This window comes from Mirounga leonina, unplaced genomic scaffold (assembly GCF_011800145.1).
Source record: "Mirounga leonina isolate KUSES-001 unplaced genomic scaffold, KU_Mleo_1.0 Mir_98, whole genome shotgun sequence".
Lineage (NCBI taxonomy): Eukaryota > Metazoa > Chordata > Mammalia > Carnivora > Phocidae > Mirounga > Mirounga leonina.
In genome coordinates, this window is record NW_023270921.1 from 6,201,533 (window position 1) to 6,215,529 (window position 13,997).

Consider the following 13,997-nt stretch of genomic DNA (forward strand, 5'->3'; position numbering starts at 1 on the left):
CGGCTGTCCTCATGCCGAAGCAGCTCCTAATGGTTCCAGATCTGGGGTTGAGTTCTGATGCCAGCGTGCCTCCCCTCCCCTTGGCAGCTTCAGATCTCATCTCCCTCCCCCACCAGAAACCTTTGAAGGCCCAGCATGACTTCAAATCCTGAAGGCAGTCGTGCTCTGTCATTCCTGAAGTTTACTCCAAAAGCCAAAACTTTCCAGTGATGGACATGCTTAAGCACAACTGCAGATACTGCATTTCTTAAAAAATAGACAATTTATAAAGACACACACCCAAAAACCCCCACTAAGCTTTTTCTTCCCTGTTGGGTTCTTGGGTAAAAAAAGTTGCTCAACCCTGAGGAGGAGAGTGCTTAGGAAAGGTTTCCCCACGTCCTGAAGGACGGCACGTGATCCTGCTCTGGGTTGCTTGCTGGAGGGACTTGGGCTGCCCCGCCTGGACTCAGAGCACGTGAGCTGCTTTCTGCTGGGAAGAAGGGGGCAGGCGTGTTCAGTATAGCCCAGGGCCGGCAGAAGCAAACCCCAGCCCCACACATCTGTCTATCTGTGGGTTCCAGAGTGTGCTTAGGGGAGTGGGTTTCATGGCCTAGGCTCTGCCACTCCTGGGGTCTGTGACCATTGCCTTAAGGTGGGAAGGGGATGGGCTGGGCCAGCTCCCATCCATAGGCTTTCCCCACCTCCACAGGTTTGATCCAAAGAAAGGATTTTGGTGCCAACTGCTCGAAGGAGGAAAAACCAAGTGTCTGGGCAAAAGCAAGGGCCGGAAATACCCAGAGATGGACCTGGATGTAAGTGGGCACGCTGCCTGTGGCGGCTGGGTCACTGCGGGGGTCCCTGACTGGCGGGGGTCCCCTCTCCCCTTTACCCTGCACTCAGCACCTTAACGGCCTTGGCCTTTCTTGGGTGGTGTTCTTACAAGGAGGAAGTCGAAGCTGGGACATGGTGGGTTAGAATAGATTTAGTCCAGCGAGAATTTATAACCTTCTGCCTAGGGCTGAGCTCTGTGGGCTTTGAGGATGGATGAGACGTGTTCTTTGCCTTCAAGGGACTCCTAGTCTGGGAGGGAAATAAGTCCCACACACCCCAGTAAGAATACGAGGCAGGACGCGCTTCATGCAGTCAGAGAGCTGCACACAAGTGCTAGGGGATTTCGGAACCAGAGATGCTACTGAAAGGGACCCCGGAGGGGATGCGCTCTGGGGCTGGGCCTGCGGGGAGCAGGCAGCATTTGGCCCGACGCATGGACGGATAGGCGTTCTTGTGGCAGAGAATGGCACGTCCAAAGGACGAAGGGCAAAGGTCACACGCCGTGACTTTCAGTCGTCCTGATTTTAATTAATTCCTTCTTTTCTCCCAGTCACAAGAATTTTGACCTTGTGTACTATGTTTTGGTGTCCTGCCGTCTAGCTTTCTTTTGGAGGCTACCAAGGAAGATGGTGAATAAATGATAGGAGTGTGGGTTGACACTGACCGAGTGGTGGGTTTACAGAGGGGAGGGGTCCCTCTGGAATCAGCACATCCCTGAGCTCTGAACTCTCCTTCCTGTTCCAGTCCCGCGCCTTCCTAAAGGACTATTATCGGGACCACAACATCGAGCTCTCCAAACTGCTGTACAAGATGGGCCAGACACTGCCCACCTGGCTCCGAGAGGACCTCCAGAACACCAGGTAGCCACGGCCACCACAGCCAGACTGAACGTATGTGATGGCCTGGACGGCCTGCCGCATGCTGAGCCAGACTGACCTGCAGAGTGGGGAGCTGGGCCTGGGCTGGCCAGGCACATCTGGGCAATACTCAGCTGAGGCCCAGGCAGGACCGGGAGAAGAGCCCAGGCAGGTCCGCAAGCGCCTCGGAGCGTCCAGTGCTGGGTCTGTGGCCTCCAGGACCTCCCTAGCCACCAGAGGTCCATTCTGGTCACGGCCTTCCGTGGGGAGGCCACTCCCTGTTGGTGGAAGGCCACTTCCTGGTGAGAGGGAGTCCGTGAGACTTCCTCTTCTGTCCCTCACTGTGTTCTACCAACCATGCCCTCCCCTTCATCCCATCACTCCCTGCGACGGCAGGGTCTCCCCTCAGTATTAGCTGCCATATTTTCCCTGTCCTCCAGACAATAGGGAGAAGAGCCCAGCAGGGCCTTTTGCCAAACAGGGGAGAGAGACTGGATGCTTCCCTCACTGATTTGAGCCAGGCACTTCAGAGGGGTTAGCTGGGTACCCAGAGTCACTGGGCTGGATGTGGGGGTGGCCACCTCAAGAGAACTCTGAATCTCTACACACATTCTGGTTAATACCTTCACATCTCACTTTCCCTTTTGGGGAAAGAATCGCTGATTCCTACAATATCCACCCAGTCCTCAGGGCCTCCGTCAGGACCCTGGGGCACTGTCATGCCATTTGGACCCAGAGACCCAGGCCTCCCTCCCCCTGCTCCTCACCCTGGGATATGACATGTGGTATTTCCTGTGGTAAAAGACTGAGGCGGTTCAGGAGTCTGCCAGTATACATGTCCCAATGTACATATGTTGTCCCCACGCCCAGCCCCAACCTTCGCCCCTGGCAGACACTGGGCAGCATGGGTAAGACTGCCATCCACAGCTTTGCCCCAGCTACCTGTGGCCAAGGGCTCCTAGAGACCCCCTTAGCCCCACCCCCCAAATACTAAGAAGCTAAAGTATTTTAATATTTTGTTTTTTTTTCTTGGTGCCAGAGTTTATACCCTGGGTGCTGGGGTTGCACTGTGTTATATATATATGTAATGTGTATATATATATATTATATTTTTTTTTGGTTGGGTTTGTTTTTAATTCAGTCGTACAAAATGGTGGCAAGCCCCAGTGTCCTATCTCAGTGCTAGAGAATGAGGTGGAAGGGAGGGGAGGGCATGTCTTCGTGTGTCCGGGCCTCGGGGAGACAGTGTGGAGGTGCCCCTTGGAGAGGTCTCTGTTCCCTCCCCAAGTGTCGCGGCTGCCCTGGGGCTACTGCAGCTGGACAGAGATGTGAGAGGCACAGGGAGGACCTACTCTCTCCAGGACACCTGGTTTCATGAAGTGCAGTGACCCTGGAGGAATTTTGGCCAAAGGAAACAGCAAGGCTGGGGTGGGAGGCCATGGGGCTGAAGGCCAGCCTGTCCCCTCCCCCCTCACATGGTGCTAGGTTGGGAGCTGCCCTGGGAGCTGGGCTGCCCGCCGGGACCCACAGAACTGTCTCCAGGCCCCCTGTAGACCACAGGATCTTGGGGGCTGTTTTCTGGTTAGGGTCTGCTCCTACCCCCTTCTTTAACAATGTGAAGTGACTAAGGCTGGGCGCCTCTCCCCAGCCCCTCCCACTGCCAGTTCAGCTTCCAACTGACATCCAGAAAACCCTTTCTGGAGAGCCTTGTCTCGTTCAGAAGACTCTAGCATCTTGGGGGCTGGAAGGGTCTTTAAGTGGGTTTGGAAACAGGTCCAGAAAGGCGAGGCGGCCTCCTTGGCTGACGTCTCAGAACTGCGTGCAAGCAGGGCCGAGAATTAAACCTGAGGCTCCTGATTCTGAGTCCAGTGCTCTTCTTCCAATGCCACACTGCCTCTGAGCCCATCCTGGGGACCCTCCTCTGTGCCAGCTTCCTGTCCCTCCCTCAGTCACACCCGTGGTCATTCCAGGATAGGGGAAACCACTCCTTCCCAGCCAGGGTGCCTTTGAGCCTTCTCCGTTCCTGGTCTGCACGTGCAGTCCTGCCTTGCTCTCCCTGAGAGGCCCTCCCGCCATCTGCGGGTGGGGGTGGGGGGGCGGGTCTGTCTGACCTCTGAACCTGACCCCTTTTCTCAAGTTCTTCACCGGCAGTGGAGAAGAAAGGCAGATACTCAGCGGGACAACTGCATGTGGGTTCACTGTCTTCCGACAGAAGCCTTCCCATCATGCTTCTCATCAGGGCCTTTGAGCCTGGGAACCCAGTGTCAAGCCCGCAGGGGATGAGGAACAGAGTGGGGACAGGGTGGCGTGCCTGCTTGTACGCTCGTGAAGACTTGCCAGTGCCGTGGGGCCAGACTCGCAGAAGGGGGCGGCGACTTCCATAGGGCAAACCCCAGGCCTCGTCTCCCATCTTGTGGCGAGGGGCTCGGGCTCCATGGCGTGTGCAGACCTTTACAGCTCCCACTGCTGAGATCTACCCTCTGCGTCTGGACGCCTGCCCCCATCTCTGGGAGCTCAGAATGGCCGGTGGGCAGGCAGCTCCATTTCTCTCTGCCTCTGGCCTGAGGAAGGAGCAGGCAGGTTGGAGACCCCATGGGAGCTTGTGGGAGCAGAGGAAATAGTGGGAAATGTTGTCCAGGCCCTTCTGGAAGGCTGGGGACTTGACCTGCCACATGTTCCGAGTCTGTCTGGCCACTACTACTTCTTCCCTTCCCACTGGTGAATCTTGCTTGTGGACCCACTGCCAGGACCTGTAGATATTGGGGAGGGGGTTGGACAAATCCGTCTAGGGGCTCTCAGCTACTGAGCACACAGATCCTCCTCATGAGAGAGCAAACCAGAGGGCAGTGGGTACAGCATCTCTGCATCTTAAGTGTTCACTGATTCACTGTGTTTGGCCAGAGAGAGAGAGAGACAGAGAGAAACAGTTTAAATCATGTAGTGGACGCCGCCATCCATTCTCTCATCCCTCCCATGAGCCTTTGCCTGGGGCGGGCACAGGCGGGATGGTCACCTGTAGCTCAGGCATCCGGCACTTGGAGGATGAGTTCGAAGTTTAAAGATGGGCCTCTTGCGGGCCTGTGAGGAGAAGCAGCCAGCGCCTCTGAGGCCCAGCTGAGGGAGCAGCCATCTGTTCCCAATGGAGGACGACTCGGCTGACCCACAGACGTTGGCAGGCTCAGTAGGGAGCGGTCCCCACCAGTTTGTTAGTGAAAGAGCAAGTGAAAAGACGTTGTACCAATTATTTTATGATGAACACCTACTACCCTCCATCTAGAGTTAAAATGAACATTTTGCCACATTTGATTTCTCACTCTTTATGTATATATTTTTTCCAAATTAGTTTAAAAGTAAGTTGCAAATACCGTGAGACTTGACCAATGTGCCTCCACCTGCATCCCCTAAGAGTTAGGACATCTCCTACGTATTGGCCTGTATCACACCCAAGACAACAATCATTTCCTAAAAACATCTGCTATTCAATCTATGTTGGCTCTTCCCCCAGATAACTTTTACACCTGGTTTTGGAATCAGGATCCAGTCAAGGTGCATACATGACATCTTGTAACTGCAGTTTTTGTTCAGTCTCTTAAGTGCTGAAAAGTCCTCTCTCTGCTCGCTTTGGTTTTTTAAATGATGTTATTTCTGAGGAGAGCAGGCCTGCTGTGCTGTTGAAGTCCCACATTCTGGATCTGTGTGATCATTTCTTCATGGTGTCATGGAATATGTTCCTCTAGCCCCCGTCTTGTCAAGGGTGATTTAGGCTGTATGGATTTCTGCCTTTTGTGCTGACTTGACAACTTCACTCCAGCCTGAGATGCCCTCTACCATCCCTGTACCAAGTGCCAAACCAGCAGAAGGGCTAGGTGGTGCTCCAGGAGCTCAGGGAAGGGCAAGGAAGGCAGCCTTGCAGCTGGGCCTGGCAGTGCTGGGCCTGCTGGGAAGGAGGTGCCTCTGGTTCAGAAGAGCCTGTGCTGCCCCCTCTGATCCTGGCGATGGACCACAGGGCACCGAATAACATCTCTCTCTCTCTCTCTCTCCCCCTCTCCCTCTCTCTCTCTGTTTTGTGGCCTCCTGGTTTTTACTTCCTGGAGGCCCGTGGTCTGTGTGCACTGGAACAGAGCCGGGCCCCTGGGATGCACCAGGGAAGGGCCTAACTGGGGTACTGCCCCCCCTCCCAAGCTGTGGTGTGAGGAGAAGAGCCCAGGGCTGGAGGCAGGAGATGTGAAATTTCGTCCCAACTGGGTACATTTAGTAGCTAATGCCACGGTTTTCCCCCAGGGCCTCAACTTCCCCATTTATAGGATGAGCAGATGGGGCAATGGCAGAGGTTTTCAAATGTCAAAGAAGAAAGCGGGTCTGCTCTAGTTGAAGTGAGCAGATGGAGGGCCCAGACCCCTGCCCTCAGGGCAGTGCTGGGTGCCTGGTTTGCAACCCCCGGCCGGCTGCCCCCCAACCAGACCTCGCCCTTGCCAGCTTGGACAGCCAGAGATTTGGCGGGGGCGGGGGGGGGGGGCGGAATGGGCTTTGTGAGGGGTCAATGTTAAGGGCCTGGGGAGACTCTGGCTGTGTTTTATCCTAATAAGTTCATCCCTCCCTCTTTCCTTCCTCTCTCTGGCTCTTGAGGAGAATGAAGAAGGAGAGAGTTTTCTATGACTGTGCTAGCTTTTATTATCAGCAAGAGGGCTCCTTTTGTAATTTGTGCATGAAATTCATGTCATTTCCTGGGGAGAGGAGAGGGCTGACTGGAGAGGGTGGGGGGCACGCTAGGGGAGCAGACAGGTTTCCTTCCCTTGTGGGGGTGGGGAGAGGGGGGAGAGGGGGTGCTACCCAGCTCACCTGATCAGGGCTCTCGAACCAGCCGTTTTGGGTTGTGTTAAAAGTGGGAACCTTCCTCCATTAATGTACAATCTCGAACTAACTGCTAATAAAGTGGGGTTCTATTTGTACGCACTGGTCATGTCTGTCTGTCTCTGAACTTTAAGAAAGGCCTGCAGGGGAGGGTGGGGAGAGGGAGGTTCTCAGCACAGCCAGTGTGGCCATCCCTGTATATGGTGGGGATAAGTCATCTCACTCTTGGATCCTCAGTTTCCCTCGTCTTTGAGGGGTATGGAGGAATTTGGACTCAGTGGCCGTTCCTGGAGAATTTGCTTAAAATGCAGATCCCCAGGCTGCACGTCCAGAGAGTCATCTCTGGCAGGTGTGAGGTAGGGCCCAGCCATCTGCATTTTAACCTCTTCGTGCTGAGACACCGCACTTTGGGAAACCTGGGCTTTGATTGAGGAGTCCTATGGATTCTCATTAACTCAGAGAGTCCCACTATCCGAGGAACCAAAACTTTGGTTAAAACATGTGTCTCTCTAGCCCTCCCAGCCTAATTGAGGGCTGAGCTTGAGATTTGCCTGGGAGGAGCAGAGCAGAGAGGCCCAGTCCGCTGTCTGCAACACAGGCCTTTGGACCTGTGCCCTCGGGACCCCCTGCAAAGCTTTAAAACAATGTGCATCCCTGGGCTCTCCGAAATGCACTCTTTCAGAACCTGTGGGAGTGGGACCCCGCAAAGTGCATTTTAACAAACTCCCTGATACACAGGAAGATCTGGGAACGCTGAACCAGGCCACTGAGCGCAAGGCACAGAAGGCCCAGAGGAACGTGGACAGCTGCTGAGGGGCGTGCGAGGACACAGCTGGGAACACCAACATGCCAGCCCCAATGCATGCACTTGCAGAGACCTTTACAGTTTGTCACCTGGGAGCTTGGGACGGGTCATGTGACATCACCAACACTACATGGCTGGAGGCTGCAGTAATGGGAGCAGCTCCAGAAGTTGTGATACAGAAGGGTTTCTGTGCCAGTTAGGGGGTCTGGCCACATCAGAGATTTTTGAGTTTTAAAATAGCCGGTATTTGTTTTTAAAAGAGAAAAATTGAAAACCAGGTGAAGGTAGGGGTACTCCAGTTGGAGTGGGGTCAGCGTCTGGACTCTCACCAACTAATTCCTCCTCTCTATCCCCCATATTATCTTGGAACCCTAAAACTCCTTGAAACATTGTGTGAAATTCCAGCCCAGCTGCTCTCAGAGGTCCCAAGAGTCTGCATTTCTTTTTTTTTTTTAATATTTTATTTATTTGAGACAGAGAGAGAGAGAGCGCGCGCAAGTCAGGGGGAAAGGCAGAGGGAGAAGCATACTCCCCACTGAGCAGGGAGCCCAGTGCAGGATTCGATCCCGGGACTGTGGGATCATGACCTGAGCCGAAGGCAGACGCTTAACCGACTGAGCCACCCAGGCGCCCTAAGAGTCTGCATTTCTAATAGGTTGTGTGAATAAAGGCACATTAGACTCTCTTCATCCCCTAACTGAGGCGTCTACTCAAGGAATCTGGTACTCCAGGAGCAGTCTAGGCTCCTAGAAGTAGACATCTCCCTCAGAGAAGCTGTGGGTTATGGGCATAGGGCAGTGTGTTCCATAATAGCAAAATGCTGGAAACAACCTAGATGTCCATCCATGGGGGATCAGCTACATAGCTGCTAGCAGAGCGACACGGAGGTACAGGATAATGCAGTTGAAAATAATGAGCTCAGCCTTCAAGTCCTCCCAGGGAGATTTCTATGAGACTGACCTACAGTGTGACCATTTTTGGAAGGAGTGCTACATAGTGTGTATTCCTCCTGGGAGTGTAGATACATACCTCTCATACCAAACTGATAACTGGTCACTTCTGGAGGAGGGAGAAGAGACTGGGAAGAGGGCAAAGGTTCAAAGGGCACTTCAGCTTTGGTTGCAACACTTTTTAAAAAACAAAGATAGGATATTTGTACATCACTTGTGGAATGAAAGTCTTAATAAAAAATAACTAGAAATGGGTGATGCAGAAAGGGAGCTCCAGGCGCTCGGACTCGTGTAGGGATGATGCCATGAAGGCAGCACAGGTGTCCTTGACCCAGCCCTTGGGCTCCCATCAGAGCTTGGGGCCGTGGAGTGCAGCGGGGGGGGGGGGGGGGGGTGTTCTTGCCTTGCCATAGCTATCCTGAGCACTCATCAAGATCCTGAGCTGAGGATCCTGACTTGCTGTGAGACCGTAGGCAAGTCTCCCCTCCCTCTCTGGCCTGCAGAGCCCAGCTCCCACATGCTAACAGATGGGGGAGTTAGAGCCCACATCATCAGAACTGGACAACCTGACATGGCATGAGACGGATTCCGCTGAACGCCTGTGAAGTTTCCGATAAAAGCGTAACATGAATCCAGCCAGCAGGTACATCTCTGTTGAGAGACAGTTTGCAAAATAACTGGCCTGAACTCTAAGAATATCACAGTCATGAAAGATAAAGGCTGAGAAATGGTTCCGAATTAAAGGAAAGTGAAGACATCTGGCAATCACATGTCCTGTGTGACCCTGGAAGGGGTCCTGGGCCAGGAAACAATCAGCTATAAAGGACGCCAGAGGGAACACTGGCAAAATGTGGAAACGGACTGTGTGGATTGGGTATGGTGTTGTATCGGTGTTAAATTTCCTCATTTTAATAATTATACTGTTATTTAAGAATATAGAATTTTTCTTAAGAAGGTCACGCTGAAGTATTTACGGGTAAAAGCGAGGAAATAGAGCTTGAATTTGGGCTTATCCTGTGCAGTCTAGGACTCGTCCAGCAAGGGGCAGTGTGACCCCAGCTTCTCACAGCTAGAGTCCCTGTGAACCTCTACACAGAAGATTGGGCTGGTGGTTAATGGTGGGGTTGGGGGGGTAATAATATTACAAGTAATAATATCAATCAGTTATATCATATGAATACTAAAAAGCATTTCTCACTGTCAGGCCGGCCCTCTGCTTGCCAAGGACTACGTCTTTTAATCCTTGCAACAACTCTCTGAGGTTAAATGTTAGTATCATTCCCATGGGATCTGAGGTTCAGAAAGGTTAAGTAACTCTGCCAGGATCACACAGCTAGGAGTCCTTGGTCTGGGAGACTCCACAGCCCGAAGCACACGGGGCTGTACTGCGCAGGTGATCGGGCATGGAGCAGGATAGGAGAATCTACCCTCCCGCATGTTCTATCTCCAACCACTGGGAACTCTGGACCCTGGGTTCCCAAACACCCACCAGCGCCAGACATGGACACTTCTTGCCTCAGAATCAACTGAGCAGATTTTTAAATTCAACTACCTGGCCGTGTTGCTCCAGATTCTGCTGCCGTGTGGAACTCTGGGAAGGACCCAGAATCTGTATTTTACCAAGTTCCCCAGGTGTTCTGTCATGTAACCAGAGGCTGGCAAGTCTCGGTCACTTCAATCCAGCATGTTTTCTTCCTGCCTTCTATAGCGCTAGGCCGTGTGCTTCCGAGGTAGAACATAGACACGGATCCCTGCCCCAGACAACCTCCCAAGAAGCACCATAAATTCCCTCTCCTTCAAGACTTCCCCCTTCCCCTCCATTATGACATTTTTGGAGGCTTATTTCCTCTGCCTGTCAAATCCGCAGCCCGTAAATCTCCCTTCGTACAGGAAGTCATCCTGGCTTGCCTCTACATACTCTCTGATCACAGATATCCATAGATGGTCATTAAAAAAAAGGGAATACAATATTAAAGAGTATGATACAATAATACAGAATATGAAGTATGGGTTATATTGCAGATAATTTTATTACAGCATATGATTATATTATCAAATGGCATATATTGTTATTATACTACAGTTAGGTAGATGATAGGCATTTCATCCCAGGGCATACCTTTAGGCCTGATGTGGTAGAGCTAAGAAGGCCCATTTAGGGGGCGCCTGGGTGGCTCAGTCGGTTGAGCATCCGTCTCTTGATTTTGGCTCAGGTCATGATCTCAGGGTCGTGGGATTGAGCTCCATGTTGAGCTCCACATTGAGCCCCACATTGGGCTTCATACTAAGCGTGGAGTCTGCTTGTCCCTCTCCCTCTGTGTGTCCTTCCCCTGCTCACGCTCTCCTCTGTGTGTCCTTCCCCTGCTCACGCTCTCCTCTCTCTCAAATAAATTAATTAATTAAATTTAAAACAAAAAAAAGGCCCACTTAGTCTCTTGGTTCTTCTCTTTCCCATTTTACAGATAGGTAAATTGAGGCCCCAGGGCAGATAATGGGGCTCTGGTGAACTTGAAGATCCTTGGTGCCCATACCACCTATTCATGAAACTATAAGCTCACCCATGACTGAACCCCAAGTCTCTAACCACCTGGCTCATAGCAGCTTGTGGTCTAGAGAGGGGAGGCAGAGGGAAGTCCTCAGTGGCCAGCCCAGCCCCCACCCAGCCCCTAGCGTGAAGGAGGGCCAGGGCCATCTGCACAAGCTGGAGTCAGTTACCCAGCTGTTTATGGGTCTTTGCCTCTGGTGTTTATAGTTCCGCCTTCGGGTCTGCTTTGCGTCCCCACTAATTAGAACAATACTCCAGGAGGCGGCCCGGGGTGGTGGGGGACCACTGACGGGGAGCAGCGGGCTGGACCTGTGCCCTGGCTTCTGCCTTGCCTCGCTCCAACAAAGATTTTGGGCCCTTTTCAAGGACACACAAGGGACAGAAAGATGGCGTCAATTAAAATCAGGTGAGAGAACAGGCACATGGGGGAGGGGAAAAGGCTAGACAAAGGCTAAGAAATGCAGGCAAAAATTTGGGGCCAAATCCTTCCTTTCAAGAAAATACACTTTTTATTTTTTATTTTTTTATTTGTATTTATTTATTTTTATTTATTTGACAGAAAGAGAGACAGCGAGAGAGGGAACACAAGCAGGGGGAGTGGGAGAGGGAGAAGCAGGCTTCCCACTGAACAGGGAGCCCAATGTGGGGCTCGATCCCAGGACCCTGGGATCATGACCTGAGCCAAAGGCAGACGCTTAAAGACTGAGCCACCCAGGTGCCCCGAAAATACACTTTTTTAAAAGAAAATCACAAAAATGATAGATGTCCATTGTGGAAAATTGAGAACATACAAATGAGAAGAAAATTTTTGAAACTGTATCCCACCGCTGCTCATATTTTAGGACTTTGCCCTTCTGTCTGATGTGTAAAGTTGTTTCTGTAGAAATGGGAATATACTGACATTCTGTTTTGCAAACCCCTTTTAAATCATAGTAAGTTGTCAACATTTTTGCGTCTTACTAAACATTTTTCTACTACATCAAATGATGTCATTTCCATTTTTATTGTGATACAAGATTGTTGTGAAAGAATTGGAATCGCCAGTAGGTGCACAAACTCTGACGTGGGAGTGTCCCTCTTGGTCTGGTCCCTGGGGTAACACTTCTAACTCTTTGGTGGGACGCCTTCACACGTTGTCCTGGGCACGCTGTAGAGCCTGGGTCCTAAGTTATTTAATGCTCCCCTGGCACTGGACATTGAGGTTAGGCACCCCGCCGTGGCTTGAAGTCCACAGGCAGCCAGTGTGTTCCAGGGAACCTCCTGATACCCAAAGCAGATCAGTTTTTCCCAGAAAAATCTCATCAGTGCATCACAGTGAGTGACGTCCTCAGTAACATGCTGGAAAACTCAGGAAGGAGTTCCGTGGGGCTTCTTCCTTGTGCAGTCATGTTTGTTTATATATTTTTTAATTAATACAAGTAATTTGCATTTATAGCAGAAATTTTTAAAAATACAAATAAGCCAAACTAAGAAAATGAAAATCACTCAACACAGCCATAAGCACTGCTGTAAGTAATCATCAAAGCTCATGTTTATCGGATGCTTGGACTGTGCCGGTCTCACTGCGCTAAGTACCTAGTACGTACCAGAGGACCAGGTCCTCCCCGCTTGACAGATGCTGTGAGTCCAGCTTTTAAGTTTGGAGACTCATCAGTTGTCTCCCGGCTACAGGCTACAAAGTCTGCCTTTGGCCCTGGGCCTTCTAGTTTCCGAGTCTGCATCTTACCCCACAACCCTGCTCCGTTTACATATCTGCCTGGCGGCTGGTTTTCCTCTTCCAACATAATGTTTCATAATCTGCTTTTTTTTCTTTTATTTTTTTTTTCTGCTTAGTGATAAATGATGACCATCTTCTGGTGTCATTAAAAATTCTTCTTCATGGGCTTTAGTTTGTGAATGTACCACATTTTATTTAATAGTTGAATACATGCATTATTTTAGATTTGTAGTCTCCTAAACAAAGCCACACTGAACATTTTTGCCACGCAACTCCTGAGAATGTCCACAGTTATTTCCACAGGGCTGCTTTCTCTAACGGCCCTCCCTGACCCATCACACCAAAGGGCAAGGAGGAAAGTGTGACGGGGTTGGGGGGGGGGACGCCCAGGCATTCCCAGCTCCTGGCTGAGCTGGTGCTGCTTGAGAGGGATGGTCTGTCTATACAGAAGACAGCAGAAATGTCTTGTTCTTTAAACTGTGCTCCGAAGATGGTTTCTCAGTGGAACCACTAAAAGGTTAAGAGCTAGAAATGAGCTGCCCAGCGAATGACCCACACGTAGCCACATGAGTGCATCTCCCTTGACTTCATAGACAGTTGAATAAGAAAAGGAACAAGAGAAACCAGTCTGAAAAGGTGGCATCCCATCTCCACCAGAAAGGAGAGGAAGCATCTCCTTCCTCCACAGAGATAGATTAGATTCTGAATTTGGGCCCAATTCCAGAGAAAGTCCACGAGGCCCTAGGTCTCTGCTCCCAGAAACACCTGGGAGGATGCTCTGGAGCCCAGTGGGACAGATTGGGCATCCTGGTGCACAGAGTGCTTGGCCGGGTTTTGGAGGACTAGCTAGCTAGGGCCGGGGACGAGAGGGTTCAGGCAGGTGAAATCATGGGCAAAGCATGGAGGTGAGAAATGGAGAACCAACGGCTGCTGAGGACCTGAGGGGCCTTAGCCTGGAGAGTGGAGAATGGGGACGGCGGGTCGGGGGGGAGGGGAGTGGCAGTTTAAAGAAGGAGGGGTGACGAAGCTGGAGGCTTTCACAGGGTCCATGGACCTTTGTCCAAGGTGTAAGGAGTCTGCACGTGACAGTCTGGTGGTAGGACCCGCATACTGGTCCAGTACAAAGAAACATGATGAGTTTTTTGCCTCTCCCTGACACTTCCTCCTTCCCTCCCCTCTGTTCTCAAATGCCCAGAGGCCTCTTCTCTGTGCCAGGCTCAGCCTGCTGGTGGGAGAGAGGTGGGGAGGAGGACATGGGTCCTTGGGCCCTTCGGACTGGGTCTTTGGAAGCTCTGTGGGCGGGGAAGGAGGTGAGCAGGGACACCAGGGAGCACTGCCCCCACCAGCCCTGTCCACTGGAGACCGTCAGAAAAGCAGCTCTCGGGGCGCCTGGGTGGCTCAGTCGTTAAGTGTCTGCCTTCGGCTCAGGTCATGATCCCAGGGTCCTGGGATCGAGCCC

The 13,997-nt window shown here is 51.7% G+C and overlaps 1 protein-coding gene across 1 annotated transcript in view; it reads left to right on the forward strand.

Moving 5' to 3' along the window:
* The window catches only part of LOC118006691 (bifunctional heparan sulfate N-deacetylase/N-sulfotransferase 1), a 64,785-nt gene extending 58,166 nt beyond the window's left edge, over positions 1–6,619 (forward strand). Inside the window, exons 14-15 of the mRNA XM_034999450.1 lie at positions 692–794; positions 1,558–6,619. Of these exons, the coding sequence (XP_034855341.1) occupies positions 692–794; positions 1,558–1,677 (223 nt within the window). The 3' untranslated portion in view covers positions 1,678–6,619. The remainder of the gene's footprint in view (positions 1–691; positions 795–1,557) is intronic.
* The last annotated feature ends 7,378 nt before the right edge of the window (positions 6,620–13,997 follow it).